The sequence below is a fragment of the Schistocerca nitens genome, chromosome 9 (assembly GCF_023898315.1).
Source record: "Schistocerca nitens isolate TAMUIC-IGC-003100 chromosome 9, iqSchNite1.1, whole genome shotgun sequence".
Classification (NCBI taxonomy): domain Eukaryota; kingdom Metazoa; phylum Arthropoda; class Insecta; order Orthoptera; family Acrididae; genus Schistocerca; species Schistocerca nitens.
In genome coordinates this window covers 452,180,477-452,196,848 of record NC_064622.1, presented here as the reverse complement: position 1 = coordinate 452,196,848, position 16,372 = coordinate 452,180,477, and the positions used below count along the sequence as shown (strand labels likewise).

The 16,372-nt window shown below is 40.7% G+C and overlaps 1 protein-coding gene across 3 annotated transcripts in view; it reads left to right on the top strand.

Annotated features, from left to right (window-relative positions):
* Window positions 1-16,372, top strand: part of LOC126203622 (cell division control protein 45 homolog) — a 150,758-nt gene that overhangs the window by 51,947 nt on the left and 82,439 nt on the right. For all 3 annotated transcript variants that reach the window (XM_049937994.1, XM_049937993.1, XM_049937992.1), the window contains one exon: window positions 3,851-3,912. In XM_049937994.1, coding sequence (XP_049793951.1) covers window positions 3,851-3,912 — 62 coding nt within the window. The remainder of the gene's footprint in view (window positions 1-3,850; window positions 3,913-16,372) is intronic.

The window sequence follows — 16,372 nt, the reverse complement described above, 5'->3', positions numbered from 1 at the left end:
GGGCCCCAAGTCATTTGGGCATCCCAGGGAATGAACTGGCTGACAGTTTGGTGAGAGAAGTAGGTACTCCCCCCCCCCCCCCCCCCAAATTCCCTTCCATGGTTCCAGCTGCAGAGAATGTGGATCTTCATCAAATGTGTCTCTGCCCAAAAGTGGAATGATACATGGTGAACTGCTGCCCTCATTGATAAACTCTACACAATCAAGACAACTACTGTCTTATGTCATCTATACATTGATCGTACCAGGCTCACCTATTGTTTGCTCTTGCTTGATGAGCCACTCCCACAATGTGGCTGTGGAGCTGGACTGACAGTATTGCATAGATTGGTGGAATGTGCCCTTCTTTTGGCCCTTCGTATTAAGTATAGTCTTCCAGATTCTTAATCGTTAACATTAGCAGACAATTCACGGATGGTTGAACTGGTCCTCAGTTTCCTCCATGAAAGTTGTTTTTATTTCCTGATATAGAGTTTTTCTTTACTCCTGGAGCAGGGGCAGGGTGGTTGTGGTTGGGGCTCTCTTCATCTTTTCTCGGTCTGAGACCCATGACCACTTCCCCATGCGAAGACCACTCTTTTATCTGTCTGTTTTTCCAGTGTGGTTTCAGTTACCTGAGACTGCAGTCATGTGTGTGAGTTGGGTTTGCATGAGTGTGTGTGTGTATATGCATATGTGTGTCTATTGTTGACGAAGGCCAATGGCTGAAAGCTTTAATTGTGAGACTCTTTTTGTTGTGCTTATCTACAACTCAGCATCTCCACTATATGGTGAGTAGCTACTTTCATTCTCATAATATTGTTACATTCCATCTTGGGTTTTCCATTGTTTGATGTTTGTTTTTCCAGTTTGTTGTGCCTATCTGCAACTCAGCATCTCCACTATATGGTGAGTAGCTACTTTCCTTGTCATAATATTGTTACATTCCATCCTGGGTTTTCTGTTGTTTGATTTTTGTTTTTCCTGTATTTAGGTTTGGTCTACCCTTTGATGCCTAGTAGTGTGTTTGTGTTTTAACTTGCTCGTTTTATAGTTTTACCTGTCCAGCTGGATCCGTCTACTTTTAGCAGATCCTCTCTCTTCCGAGAGTACCTTTGGAACTGCAGTACTGATGAACTCACCATTTAGTCCCATAACCTCCCCCCCCCCACCACCACCACCACCCCCTCCCCTCAGTTAATCAATCAATTATGTTCTTGATGTTTACACATCCTGCCTCATAATGCTGACACCACCAGAATGTTGTGCACCATGGGAGACACTGCTCACCATACATGTCACTCATTGTGCGATAAACTTGTGAAGCATGCTCACTTTCCACACAAAGAAACTGGATAACCACTATTTATGCTGATTGAGGGGAATCCATCATGCAGTGAACTGCAGAATTAACTCTCCAGAAATGAGAAAATTGCTGTGAAGCTGTTAACTTCACTAGTGCAACTGGAAATACCACTGTGTTATCTCTAGGTAAACACACACACACACACACACACACACACACACACTGGGATTATATGTAACATTGCTTCAGCGAAGGTCTTCTTTTCTTGGGCATATCTTATATTTCTGTGGCTCAATTATGCTAACTGCATTCTAAAACGGCTGTTCTGCCTATGTCTCTGTTTTTTGTGTCTAACTTGTCTCTAACAAATTCATGTCACCAATTTTCTTCATGAAAGGGACAGTGTGTTTGGCAGCATAAATCGTAAAATAAGCCATTGACCCCATTTTTTAATAACTCACACAAAATTTAGGACTTTGCTCAAAACATGTAGTACTAGATGACATCCGATATGGTTACTGAAGGACTTCCTGATGATGATAATGAAGATGATTTCATGGTCAACATTGTGTACAGTAATAGATGGGTTAACACTTTTTCCTATATGGGTCAGTTCATATATCTGGTGTACGCAATCAGGCATTTGTACCTATGGGCTAGCAATTCTGGACATCATATTCATCCATATTTCATTGGTCTGTCTTTCAGTGTTGGATGACACTGTTGTGAGATGAGGTGGAATTCTGGAGACGTCCACCTGTCCAAATCGTGAATCAGTGTCTGCAAACTTGTATGAGAAATGCCCCGCCTGATATTAATGTAAATGAACAATGATTTGTGATACAAATTTCTATGCAATTTCTGTTTCAGTATTGTTCACAGAAGCTGATAATGCTTTAGAATTCAAATTTGGGCATGTTCTTGGACATGTGCCTTCAAATGTGTCATCGTCAAACTGAAAGAGAGAAGAGCAGAGTTTCTGCCATTTTATGTGTAAACAACAAATTTATTTTCTGCAATATTAACTAGTCTTCAAGCCACTGCAGACTCATTGTCCAACGGGGTTGTTACAGGAACATTACCTGAACCATGTGCAGGAAGGTGCTATGGCTGTGTTGCTCACAGAATAATGGAAATACAGTTATTTTCTCCAGCACCACGCCTATAGTGTCTAGCTGCTCATTGTCCAAGTAATGTATCTGTAACACCACCATCTGATGATGAGCATGTAGTGGCTTGAAGACTGTTCTGGTGTCCAAAATTGAAGCAACAAACTGCTGTTTTCCATGTCTTGCATCTAATTCGCGACATAATTGCACAGACTGTCAACAGATGTCTTCCATGCAGAACACTCACAACCGCCCCAATGGTGATGCCAGGAAACCTATCAAACATGGTAGTGTTTACCAGATAGATCTAGATCCACAATTGCTGTGTACACAGGCACAGACAGTGCAGTATGGCACAGAAAAGATGCCTTCCAGACTCTCTGCAATAAAGGACCGTAGAAAGAAGGGAAGCAGGACAGTCGCAAAGTGATGTGGCCTGATGGCTTAATGTGAATGGTTCTGTTGTTTCTTGAATGTTGCAACAGTTTATCCCGAGGACCAAAGTAGGGCTGATTGAATGTGAAATTAGAAAGAGAGGACTGTTATTTGGCTATAAGTGCACTATGGTACTGCCTTAGTACTGCACAGCAACTGGCATCTGACCTTGCAGCACCCACTGGATGAGTTGTATTGAAGCAGATGGTGTACAGAAGGCTTCAGCAGAGTGGACTTTATTGTCGGAGACCTGCTTCATGTGTCTCTCTCTCTCTCTCTCTCTCTCTCTCTTTCATGCATCTTCACAGATGGGTACGTCTAGAGTGGAGTCGTCAGCATGCCACCTGGGCAGTCAAACAATGGGCCAATGTTCTTTACACAGATGAGTCCTGATTTGGCTTGCAGAGTGATTCTCAACGGATTTGTATCTGGAGGGAACATGGAACATGATTTCAGGACCAAACATTGTGGAAAGAGACAGATATCAAGGAGGATCCCTAATGGCACAAGCTTGTATTACGTTGACCACTTGAACACATCTGGATGCAATTGTATGGGTGAATCAACAAGGTTTAAGTGCTGTCAGGTTTTGTAACGAGACTTTTGGACCTCGTGCGGTTGTTGCAAAGTGCTGTGGGCCCAGATTTCGTATTAATGGACGATAATGCTCGAGCTGGAAATAATCTGGTAAGTCACTTAGGAAAATCTTTTCTAAACACTGCCTTGAGCTCCAGCCTTCACTTTCATGTTTGCTTAGGCTCACGCCATGTGCCATGATCCTGCAGCAGGTGATTTAGTGGCCATTTGAGCTTGAGGTGCTTAAATGAGAATGAACAAAATCAAATGCAGTTGCTCACTGTATTCGAAGCACCTGCATTGATGTCTTTCAGACTTCCACGGAACAACATGTGCAAAGGAATTCAATTGAGCATAAATTCCAAATGCAGACTTTTACTTATAGATACGGTTTAACAAGCTTTGTAATGATAATTGTTAGTAACTTTCTTTTTTTGTTTTTCAGAGTGCTGTGGAAATGTTTGAATTAGCGTGGAAACTTTCAAAGGACGACAATGAAATGTTGTGGTAAGTCATTTGGTCTTTACATTTTCCTTTAGTGGTATATTACAGGGTAGAAACTCACATACTTTTGTAGTCCTTGGTGTGTGGTTGTAATGACTTGATATGTATTAATACCAGTAAAAGCTCTACAGATGTAGGTGTTCACTGGAAAACCACAATTCAGGATAGGTCACAAATATCAAGAATCTGCAGATAAAGACTTGTTCTTTATTCACAGTTGGAGGTAGGGCAGCATCGGTTGTAAATTTTTAATTTGTTTGTTGCAGATTCATTTGAGCTACTGTGTAACTATATTCAGTGCATTATACCCAAGTCCTGATGACTTATAAATATAATAGTACATGGTACCACTTGACAAACAGATAACAAACATGAGTTGTCCTGTATTCTGTCGTTCGCCATTTATTTGTTAATTATTTAACAGCATTTGGTCATCAGCTTCCACAGGCATAAAAATGTAGAGTGGCATTCAGAACCACTGAAAAGTCAGATGGCCATTCATTTTTGGGTGTTTCCTGCAGCGAACCTTTTTACGTTTCTAACTAGTTTGTTATGTTTTGGAAGGAATTGCTGAATGCAGTAGGTTACAAAAGTCATTTTCTAGGCAAATGACAGGACATCTAAAACTGTAGTCTAATTAAAATCATTTATTAGAGTTCTATGTGTCATATGTCACTCCAGTGTTGCAAAAACAAACTCCAGCTGGTCCTCACTTACGGCTGTATCATATGAAACTGGCAGCCCTTATGGGAAAAACTTTAGTTGACAGTATCCTGACAGCCCACTTACAAATGCCATGTGTGCAGAATGCGGAAGGTGTGTACTACTCGAGCATTGTAAGAATTGGTGCTTTGTTAGTGTTCATTGGCAAGAGCAGAAAATTTCCTCGTGTTGTTTTATGATCAGATCGTAGGAATTCAGTTCCACGGTGTGAAGTGTGAACTTAAAACTAATTTTAATTTACACGTTCTTATATTTTGTTAGAAGTCACGTTATTTTATTAGAAGTTCCTTCACATTACCATATGGTAAATGTGGTTTTTGTGAAGTCATGTGTGAAGTATATCAATACTTGTACTACACAAATTCTAACAGTAATACTTCCTGTGTTAAAGGTTTAAAATAAGATTATAACTCTTATTGAGTAGGTTATGACAACATTTAAAAATTATAATTCAGTCAGTAATTATGTGAAATACTGAAAATCAAATTTCTGTTGCCATGGGAAACCATTAGATGTGCAACTTTGAACTGGGATCGTGAATTGTCAATTACAAGTCACGTTAGTTAGTCAGTGACGTAGTTGCTTTTTACTAACTGGGTCATCCAAGAACTTCCCACAGCTCCTTGATTATTTAGATCTACCTGTTCTCCTTCCCTCTGATTTGTGTGTGTGTGGGGGAGGGGAGGGGTGTGTAGACGCACGACAAAGGAATGATCCAGTGGGCCACAAATCAGTAGATGTGATCTCCATGTACAGAGAGACAAATGATTACAATTTCAGAAAAATTGGAAGATTTATTCAATAGAAGGAGCTTCACAAATAGAGCAAATCAATAACACATTGGTCCACTCCTGGCCCTTATGCAAGTTGTTATTTGGCTTGCCTTGATTGATAAGCGTTTGTTGGATGTCCTCCTGAGGGACATCGTGCGAAATTCTTTCCAGTTGGTGCTTAAGAACGTCAAAATCATGAGCTCATTGGAGGATCCTGCCCATAATGCTCCAAATGTTCTCAATTGAGGAGACATCCGGTGACCATGCTGGCCAAGGTAGGGTTTGGCAAGTGTATAGACAAGTTTTAAAAACATTCACCATATGCGGGTGGGCAATATTATACTGAAATGTAAGTGCAGATTTTCTTGCCTTGAAGGGCAACAACTTACCACTGTGCTGTAAGAGTGCCGTGGGTGATAACCAAATGGGCCCTGCTGTGAAAAGAAATGGCACTCCGGACCATCACTCCTGGTGGTCGGGCTGTATAGTGGGCGACAGTCAGGTTGGTGTCCCACCCTGTCTGAGGCATCTCCAGACATGTCTTCACTGGTCATTGGCAGCCAGTTCTGAGTGAGTTCATCTCTGAAGACAATAGAGTATTTGACTTTTTCCTGGAAATTGTCTTAAATGGCTAATTATGTCATTTTATCCTCATAACATGTTTTTTCCCTCTTGAATTTCATTATTCTTTTATAAAAACATATGAAATTCAAATAATTGGAAAGCCGACTAAAATGCTCTATTTGAGTTGTGTGATGCCTGTAACGTCACTGGCTAGGTTGCTGCTCCTACTTTCATAAAGCTCATTCATAGTGATGTCTTGTTTTGGAATTTATATTTCAAAAAATGGTTTGCAAATGGTGTGTAGTACTACACTGTACAAATACATCTGTAAAAACTTATGAAAACTTGTTTTTGCTCTTCCAAAGAATGAGAAGAAGTGTAAAATGTGGTTTCACTGTACCGGTAAAATGCCAGTAGTCAACGTACAAGTTCCATAGCTTGATTAAGAGTGTCTTGCACTTTGAACTTAACATTGATTTACCTCCAAGGTATGCTTTCCCACTGTTACAAGGAAGGATAGTGTCATTCTACAAAATTAAACTCTTAGTGAAAGTTGTCATTTTATCCTATTACATGTACCTTTTTAGTAGTTTCGTTGTTAGAGTGGTAGACTGTCAAATTATATGAAATGATATCCGTAGATCACAGATTCAAATCCAGCCCAAAAGAATATCTTAACTTATGACTTGGCAGTCCTCTCATTAACGAAACCAAATTAAAATTAAAAAACTTTACCACACTGATAAGAAACAGAGTACTATTTTGTTTTCCTTGTCGTTTACATGCTCTTACATTTGCATTTGCTATTCACACACGACACATTCAAAAAGATATTTTCTAGTTAATGTAACCAAACACCTTTTACTTTATTAGAAACAATATTTTTATCTTTGTACTGTACAGCTAGAATCCTTATTGTTTAAAATTTTGAAGTTTCATAATCTTACGAAATAAGTCTACTCCAGATACTGATGTTAGTCTACACCCACAAACATCACAGCCCTTACATTTGTGTTACCTGCATGTCGTACATGTTTTCTCTCTTTCCGCATACAAAATCTCATCGTCCTATACCTCGTTGTACTGTGGGACTATGGTGATATCTTCACTACTCACCATGCTTTCCAAAAGAATGAATTGTTTGTATGCAAAGGAAATGCTTTTAACTTCATTTGTCCATTGATCAAACTAAATTAATTTGAAGTTATATATAATACAACCCACCATTTAAACAATTGATACAATGAGTTCTTGCTAACACTATTTTAGTATTTTGTGTAAAAGTTTTAAAAATATAATGCCCTTCCAGGACTTGAACTCATGTCCTCTTTACCCACAGTTAAATGTGCTATTCACTGCATCACAGAATGCTTGCTCTGAGCTGTCCCTCTGCCAAGTTTCTTATGTAGAGGAAATCAGCATTGAGAGTCACCAATAATAATTTTTGTTGTGGGCTGGCAGGAGAGCCAACCCGTATAAATAGAGGAAGCCGAAAGGCACGCGTTTTAGCTCACGCAGGCTGGCGTGAGGTCTGGAACAGGACAAGGAAATTAGAATATAGAAAAACGGACGTAGCTGGTGGAATACTTAACTTTAATCCGTTAAAGGTGAACGTCGGTCTGACGGTACATGATCCACAATATTAATAGCAACTGATAATGGCGCCTTGCTAGGTCGTAGCAAATGACGTAGCTGAAGGCTATGCTAACTATCGTCTCGGCAAATGAGAGTGTATTTTGTCAGTGAACCATCGCTAGCAAAGTCAGTTATACAACTGGGCCAAGTGCTAGGAAGTCTCTCTAGACCTGCCGTGTGGCTGCGCTCGGTCTGCAATCACTGATAGTGGCAACACGCGGGTCCGACGTATACTAACGGACCGCGGTCGATTTAAAGGCTACCACCTAGCAAGTGTGGTGTCTGGCGGTGACACCACAATTTTATTGTGGTTTGGGTCGTGGTTCATGACTGATAGTCAACGAACTAGTTACAAGATACATATCCATTTGCAAAAGTTCTACAGTCCCCTGGTTTTGAGTATGTGTAATGATGTTACAGGTATCAGGGAAAAGAATGTCCATTGCTGCACATAGCTCCACTAAATGGGTGGAGCATAAACACACTAACTTTTGTAAGGTTTCTAATATCAGTGTTCACAAAATTCCTTTCTGATATTAGTTAAAACTTGGAATTGCAATTTCTGTCACTAAATGACTAAGCTGTTTGCAGAAGAAATACATCAAAACCTGGCAACTTTGGCTAACACTTCTATGACACACATATAACTTCATCTTACTCCTGGTCTGTGAAGTCTCCAGAGCTTCAGCTAGTAATAGAACATTTTTGATCACATGACCAAACTTGATATTTAATGATTTTTAAGGTTTAATTGGATAAAAATAACAGATCTCTTGTGTGAATAGTTACTGTAACTGCTACTTGAATGTTATAATCACTCAGAATAACAACAATCTTAACCATATTTTTAATATAGGAAAATAGCCTATTGTTCTCCAGTCAATGAGACTCCAGACTGAAGAAATGTCTGGAGACATCCTGGACTGTGGCAGGATACAAAATTGACTGTCATCCGCCATACGCCCAACAACCATAAGTGATATGGAGCTCAGTGACTGCTATGTGCAGTGGGATTAATGGAAGGGGGCATTACTTTGCGCGCGACAGGTTGAGAATTTGGGCTCAGCTGTTCCAGAGAAGCGGAGCAGCCAGGTTTGAATCCTGGTCCGACACAAATTTTTGACTTTCACCATTGATTTATTTCATTGCCCATAAGTGGCTGAAGTTCTGATTTCTTGTTATATAACTTCATGTTCTTTTAACTGTCGCCGTGAAGATAGTTCAGAGTTTTGCACTGTAAAGGTGCTGGACGCTGTCCTAGTGACTGTCACAAACATCTAACCGCTATCACTGATGCTCATTCTTGCCAAACTCTCTTAAACCTCTGTTGTAAAGCTTAGGACAACAGTGGATTCAGTTCTGATGATGTTAGTGGAAGTGATGTGTGCAAATTTTGTAGTTGGTGAAACTCCTCAAGAATCTGCCACTGGGAAAACCAACAAGTAGGAAGGCAATGTGCAAATGGCTATGTCAGCTGTGACCAACGCATAACCAGTCCATTGACATTATAGACAGTTAGTGAGATACTCCTAAATACTCGCATGCCATTGTGGAGGAAGTTTGTCTTGTGGGGAAATGATCCCCGTGTTGGGCTGTCTCCACTGTAAGTTGTGCTATTAATTAATGCTCTGGCTACAAGCATTTGTGATATTGCTCTTGGTTAAGACAAAATTAACCAAACACATCATTTAGAAGTAGCACAAAATCGGTTTACTTTTGTTTGGCCTGTCATATTTAATCCTAGTTACATTATAGAGTTTCTTAGTATCCATGCCCAGCCATTAGGCATACTGGCTTTTCTAAATAACTGACATATCAGTTTACCATTCCTAATTACTCGTCCTCTGTGCAATGACCATAGATTTATAACAAGTCACATGCCTCTGTAAGGGATTCTTAAGCTGCAGCTTGTGTATGTTTTGTATATTTATGAGGTTAACATGAACTGTTTCAGCTGAATGTTCCTCATTGTTGATACTGATAATTGAAGGTGTTGGCTGGCTCTCTGCATTGATTTCTGTTGGTTCCACTCCTAGTTCATCATTTCTATTATGGCAGTTGTGTACTGTATTGTGAAATTATTAGTACATTCTCCAGATTCACATCTAGATTACTTTGTAATTGCATCCAAACACCCACAATGGTCCACGGCATTCTGTTTTTCTAGTCTAAGTTATGTCTACTTTGTTGGTTTTTTAACCCTATTTTGCTTCTGGGCAGATGTTTTATTCTAACTTTGGCCTCTTTGCCATAGGATGGCCCTTCTACTACCTCAATTGATCATTTATCTATTTCATTAAAAATAGACAGTGTCTCTTTCAGGAGAAAAAATTTCAGTACTGCTGATAGTCGCATTTAGGGTGAAGAAAACTTTTCGAACTATAAGTTCATTTCTCAAAGAAAGTAGAGGCAAATCACTCAGGTACTAGGATGGGAGGAACTCACCTATTCTAACGATGGGAGGAAAAACTCTGTTGTTCAAATGTGTCATGACAGTACTGAAATTTCACCTTCAGAAGACAATAACTAGCCAGTCATTCTGTCTCCCTGTAATTTTATAGTTTCCTCAAGTGACTTTTCCTTTGATTACTTTATGTACAAAGAGTAGTCCTTATGTAAACATTACATGTAGGGAGATAGGTCAACACACACACACACACACACACACACACACACACACACACACACACACACTGCCATAAAGATGTTGCACAAGAAAAAAGACAAAAAAAAGTTAGTCATTGCAAACGTGATTTACTGTCAGTTGCAACAATACACAATAGCACATTACAAACTACGCACATTCAGTGACATCAGAAGTCTCCCAAGAATCCACAGTAACATGGCATGATGCTAGATGGCAGTCCTTTCTTGGAGAACGAAGCATGAAGAGAGACAACAGTGTGTGTTGAGCAGCCATTCAGGATGGATGTTACCTGACTTGAAAAGCACTCTTATGTAGAGATTGCAGTTCAGCGTGGAAGGAATGTGCAACAATGCCATGAGGAACTTGTGGAAGTGGTAGGAAATGCTGCTCTAGTGCCCTGAACGTTTGCCCGGTAGGTAGGTGCATTCAGGCATGGCAGAGGTGCAACGGCCAACCTATACTGATACGGGTGGCCTATCGGTGTGCGTATGGGCTGTACTCACACCCAGATCACCCAATGCTTGGAGTACAACAAAAAGTGGATGCTGTAGGAATTACAGTGACGTACAGGTATTGAGAAGACCACAATCTGCAGAATTTTAGATGATGAGCTACACATGCATAAAGTTGCTGCAAAGTGGGTGTGTCATGCACTAAGTGAAGTGGAAAAGTTGACATGTTACAAAATGTGTTGTTTGCATCTAGCATGTTATGAGGAGCACGGAGACAGTATGCGTGCGAGAATCATTGCCTAAATGAATTTTGGGCCAGGGCCTATGGGGCAGAACTCAAATGCCAGTCCGCAGAATGGCATCATCCAGGTCACGGTGCAGGCAGAAATTTCAGTGCAATCCCTGTCTGTCAAGTTAATGGTCATCACAGCATATGACATGAGAGGAGTGATTTTGTGCCATTTTGTCCCACATGGACAAATTGTTAATGCACTGTACCACTGTTGCACTTTCCTGCAACACAACCTACAATGGGCTACTCAGAAGAAACATCCTGAATGTGTACATGATGCATTAATTCTTCAGGAGAGCGTGACAGCTCCTACGACAATGTGTGTGTGTAGAATCTGCTCGCACAATGGGGGTGAGAATTACTGGTGCATCTACCATATTCACCAGACATAACACCACGTGGTTATAACTTCATACCAAAACTAAAAGAGCCATTGTGTGGAACAGCTTCCAAACTGATAAAGACATTGCCACAGCAGTGACGCGTGAAATCCTACGACATTGCCCCAACAGTGACATGTGAGATCCTACGATTCACTCATGATGAGGCCATGGGTATTAAACTTCTTTCACAGCATTGGCAGTGTGTGATGGATTCATTGGCAGACTATTTTTAGGGACTCTGAGATGTCACAGGTCTGTGTTCCTTCCCTGTACTATTGCATACATTTACAGTTGACAATGAAACACATTTGAAATGACAAAATTTGTTTCATTTTTTTTCTTGTGCTTTATCTTTGTGGTGGTGGTGGTGGTGGTGGTGGTGTGTGTGTGTGTGTGTGTGTGTGTGTGTGTGTGTGTGTATATTCATTCGTCTCCCTGCATATGGTGTTTACGTATGAACTAACTGCCCATTTGCATATTTCAGAATTTTTTAATTTATTTCCATTTTCAAGACAAAAAACAGTTGGTGTGACTTTTTCAATGATCCTCGTGTTTTGTTAGATGTTCCACACTATTATCCATGTATAGAAACAAAGATCGTATTGACAGAATGAAAGCTTTCACAAGCTGATGACATTGCTGCTGGTAAACCAGCAGCAAAGTTCATAACAGTTGTATAGATTTTCAGTTTTGTGATATGTTTTTGTCTGTGTCACATACATCTGTTCTGGATGTTCCTGAATATCTATATTAGGTGCATTTTATGATTTCTTTGACTTTTTGTTGAAAGTACTATTTTCTTTCTCGTGTTTTGAGTTATATTATTTTAATGGTACACATTATCCATTGTCATTTCTGACACTCTTAAACTTTCTTGTCACTTACTCCTCCCTCATAATAACTGATCTGATCATCAGTGAAATGGCAGATCGTAAACAGTTGCTGTTGATCTCTCTTCCCATTTCTGATATTTTATTTTCTCTGTGGAGCTTGTGCAAGATGTCTTCCTAAGCTTAAGTTTTTGTGTGCCATTTGATCAACTCACTATATTGCTATTAGGGCTGGGTTAAGTTGCAGACAGGCACAATTAAGAAACTTTCACTTAAAGCTTTTGGCCACAGCCTTCGTCAAAGAAAGAGAAACACACACCATTTATTCACACAAGCAAGCAATCTCACGCACACATGGCCTCAAACTCCTCAGCTTGGGCCAGAATGCATCTATAACACGGATGGAAGCAGCAATCTTGAGAAGGTGGGGAAAAGGAAGGGATAGCATTGTACAGGTGGGGGAGAGAGGAGCTTTGTCTTGTGGAGTGTGCAGCAAATAGAATGCCAGCTTGCATAGCGTCATGTGGTTGTGGGGCAGGGAGGAGGGGAAAATGGAGCAAGAAAGAACATGGAGAGACGGGCGAGAGTGCTGGCAGAGGGTTGCAAACAAAGAAATTGTGAGATGAGCATGGAGAGAAGGGAATGGAAACTGTTGGGTGTAGGGTGCATGGACAGTATATTACCTTAGGTTGAGGCTGGGATAATTACGTGAGTAGAGAGTGTCATAAGGATAACTCCCATCTGTGCAGTTCAGAAAAGGTGGTAGTGGAGGGTAGGAACCAGATGGCTCAGGTAGTGAAGCAGCCATTGAAATCAAGCCTGTTGTGTTCAGTTGCATGTTGTGCTACAGAGCAATCTACTTTACTCTGGGCCACAGTTTGGCAGTGGTCATTCATCCTGGTGGATGGCTGGTTGGTGGTCATATCAGTATGAAAATCTGTGCAATGACTGCAGCAGAGCTGGTAAATGACATGCCTGCTTTCACAGGTGGCCCAACCCTTGATGCGATAGGATAAACCTGTGGCAGGACGAATAGGAAGTGCTGAGTGGTCGGATTGGGCTGGTCTTGCACCTGGTTTTTCACAGGGATAAGATCCTTCCCCTTCCCCCATGAACCATGGACCTTGCCGTTGGTGGGGAGGCTTGCGTGCCTCAGCGATACAGATGGCCGTACCGTAGGTGCAACCACAACGGAGGGGTATATGTTGAGAGGCCAGACAAACATGTGGTTCCTGATGAGGGGCAGCAGCCTTTTCAGTAGTTGCAGGGGCAACAGTCTGGATGATTGACTGATCTGGCCTTGTAACATTAACCAAAACGGCCTTGCTGTGCTGGTACTGCGAACGGCTGAAAGCAAGGGGAAACTACAGCCGTAATTTTTCCCGAGGACATGCAGCTTTACTGTATGATTAAATGATGATGGCGTCCTCTTGGGTAAAATATTCCGGAGGTAAAATAGTCCCCCATTCGGATCTCCGGGCGGGGACTACTCAAGAGGACGTCGTTATCAGGAGAAAGAAAACTGGCATTCTACGGATCGGAGCGTGGAATGTCAGATCCCTTAATCGGGCAGGTAGGTTAGAAAATTTAAAAAGGGAAATGGATAGGTTAAAGTTAGATATAGTGGGAATTAGTGAAGTTCGGTGGCAGGAGGAACAAGACTTTTGGTCAGGTGATTACAGGGTTATAAATACAAAATCAAATAGGGGTAATGCAGGAGTAGGTTTAATAATGAATAAAAAAATAGGAGTGCGGGTAAGCTACTACAAACAGCATAGTGAACGCATTATTGTGGCCAAGATAGACACAAAGCCCATGCCTACTACAGTAGTACAAGTTTATATGCCAACTAGCTCTGCAGATGATGAAGAAATTGATGAAATGTATGACGAGATAAAAGAAATTATTCAGGTAGTGAAGGGAGACGAAAATTTAATAGTCATGGGTGACTGGAATTCGTCAGTAGGAAAAGGGAGAGAAGGAAACATAGTAGGTGAATATGGATTGGGGGGAAGAAATGAAAGAGGAAGCCGCCTTGTAGAATTTTGCACAGAGCATAACTTAATCATAGCTAATACTTGGTTCAAGAATCATAAAAGAAGGTTGTATACCTGGAAGAATCCTGGAGATACTAATAGGTATCAGATAGATTATATAATGGTAAGACAGAGATTTAGGAACCAGGTTTTAAATTGTAAGACATTTCCAGGGGCAGATGTGGATTCTGACCACAATCTATTGGTTATGAACTGCAGATTGAAACTGAAGAAACTGCAAAAAGGTGGAAATTTAAGGAGATGGGACCTGGATAAACTGGAAAAACCAGAGGTTGTAGAGAGTTTCAGGGAGAGCATAAGGGAACAATTGACAGGAATGGGGGAAAGAAATACAGTAGAAGAAGAATGGGTAGCTCTGAGGGATGAAGTAGTGAAGGCAGCAGAGGATCAAGTAGGTAAAAAGACGAGGGCTAATAGAAATCTTTGGGTAACAGGAGAAATATTGAATTTAATTGATGAAAGGAGAAAATATAAAAATGCAGTAAATGAAGCAGGCAAAAGGGAATACAAACGTCTCAAAAATGAGATCGACAGAAAGTGCAGAATGGCTAAGCAGGGATGGCTAGAGGACAAATGTAAGGATGTAGAGGCTTGTCTCACTAGGGGTAAGATAGATACTGCCTACAGGAAAATTAAAGAGACCTTTGGAGAGAAGAGAACCACTTGTATGAATATCAAGAGCTCAGATGGCAACCCAGTTCTAAGCAAAGATGGGAAGGCAGAAAGGTGGAAGGAGTATATAGAGGGTTTATACAAGGGCGATGTACTTGAGGACAGTATTATGGAAATGGAAGAGGATGTAGATGAAGATGAAATGGGAGATAAGATACTGCGTGAAGAGTTTGACAGAGCACTGAAAGACCTGAGTCGAAACAAGGCCCCGGGAGTAGACAACATTCCATTAGAACTACTGATGGCCTTGGGTGAGCCAGTCATGACAAAACTCTACCATCTGGTGAGCAAGATGTATGAGACAGGCGAAATACCCACAGACTTCAAGAAGAATATAATAATTCCAATACCAAAGAAAGCAGGTGTTGACAGATGTGAAAATTACCAAACTATCAGTTTAATAAGTCACAGCTGCAAAATACTAACGCGAATTCTTTACAGACGAATGGAAAAACTGGTAGAAGCGGACCTCGGGGAAGATCAGTTTGGATTCCGTAGAAATGTTGGAACACGTGAGGCAATACTAACCTTACGACTTATCTTAGAAGAAAGATTAAGGAAAGGCAAACCTACGTTTCTAGCATTTGTAGACTTAGAGAAAGCTTTTGACAACGTTAACTGGAATACTCTCTTTCAAATTCTGAAGGTGGCAGGGGTAAAATACAGGGAGCGAAAGGCTATTTACAATTTGTACAGAAACCAGATAGCAGTTATAAGAGTCGAGGGGCATGAAAGGGAAGCAGTGGTTGGGAAGGGAGTGAGACAGGGTTGTAGCCTCTCCCCGATGTTATTCAATCTGTATATTGAGCAAGCAGTAAAGGAAACAAAAGAAAAATTCGGAGTAGGTATTAAAATTCATGGAGAAGAAGTAAAAACTTTGAGGTTCGCCGACGACATTGTAATTCTGTCAGAGACAGCAAAGGACTTGGAAGAGCAGTTGAACGGAATGGATGGTGTCTTGAAGGGAGGATATAAGATGAACATCAACAAAAACAAAACGAGGATAATGGAATGTAGTCACATTAAATCGGGTGATGCTGAGGGGATTAGATTAGGAAATGAGACACTTAAAGTAGTAAAGGAGTTTTGCTATTTAGGGAGCAAAATAACTGATGATGGTCGAAGTAGAGAGGATATAAAATGTAGACTGGCAATGGCAAGGAAATCGTTTCTGAAGAAGAGAAATTTGTTAACATCGAGTATAGATTTAAGTGTCAGGAAGTCGTTTCTGAAAGTATTTGTATGGAGTGTAGCCATGTATGGAAGTGAAACATGGACGATAAACAGTTTGGACAAGAAGAGAATAGAAGCTTTCGAAATGTGGTGCTACAGAAGAATGCTGAAGATAAGGTGGGTATATCACGTAACTAATGAGGTATTGAATAGGATTGGGGAGAAGAGAAGTTTGTGGCTCAACTTGACTAGAAGAAGGGAT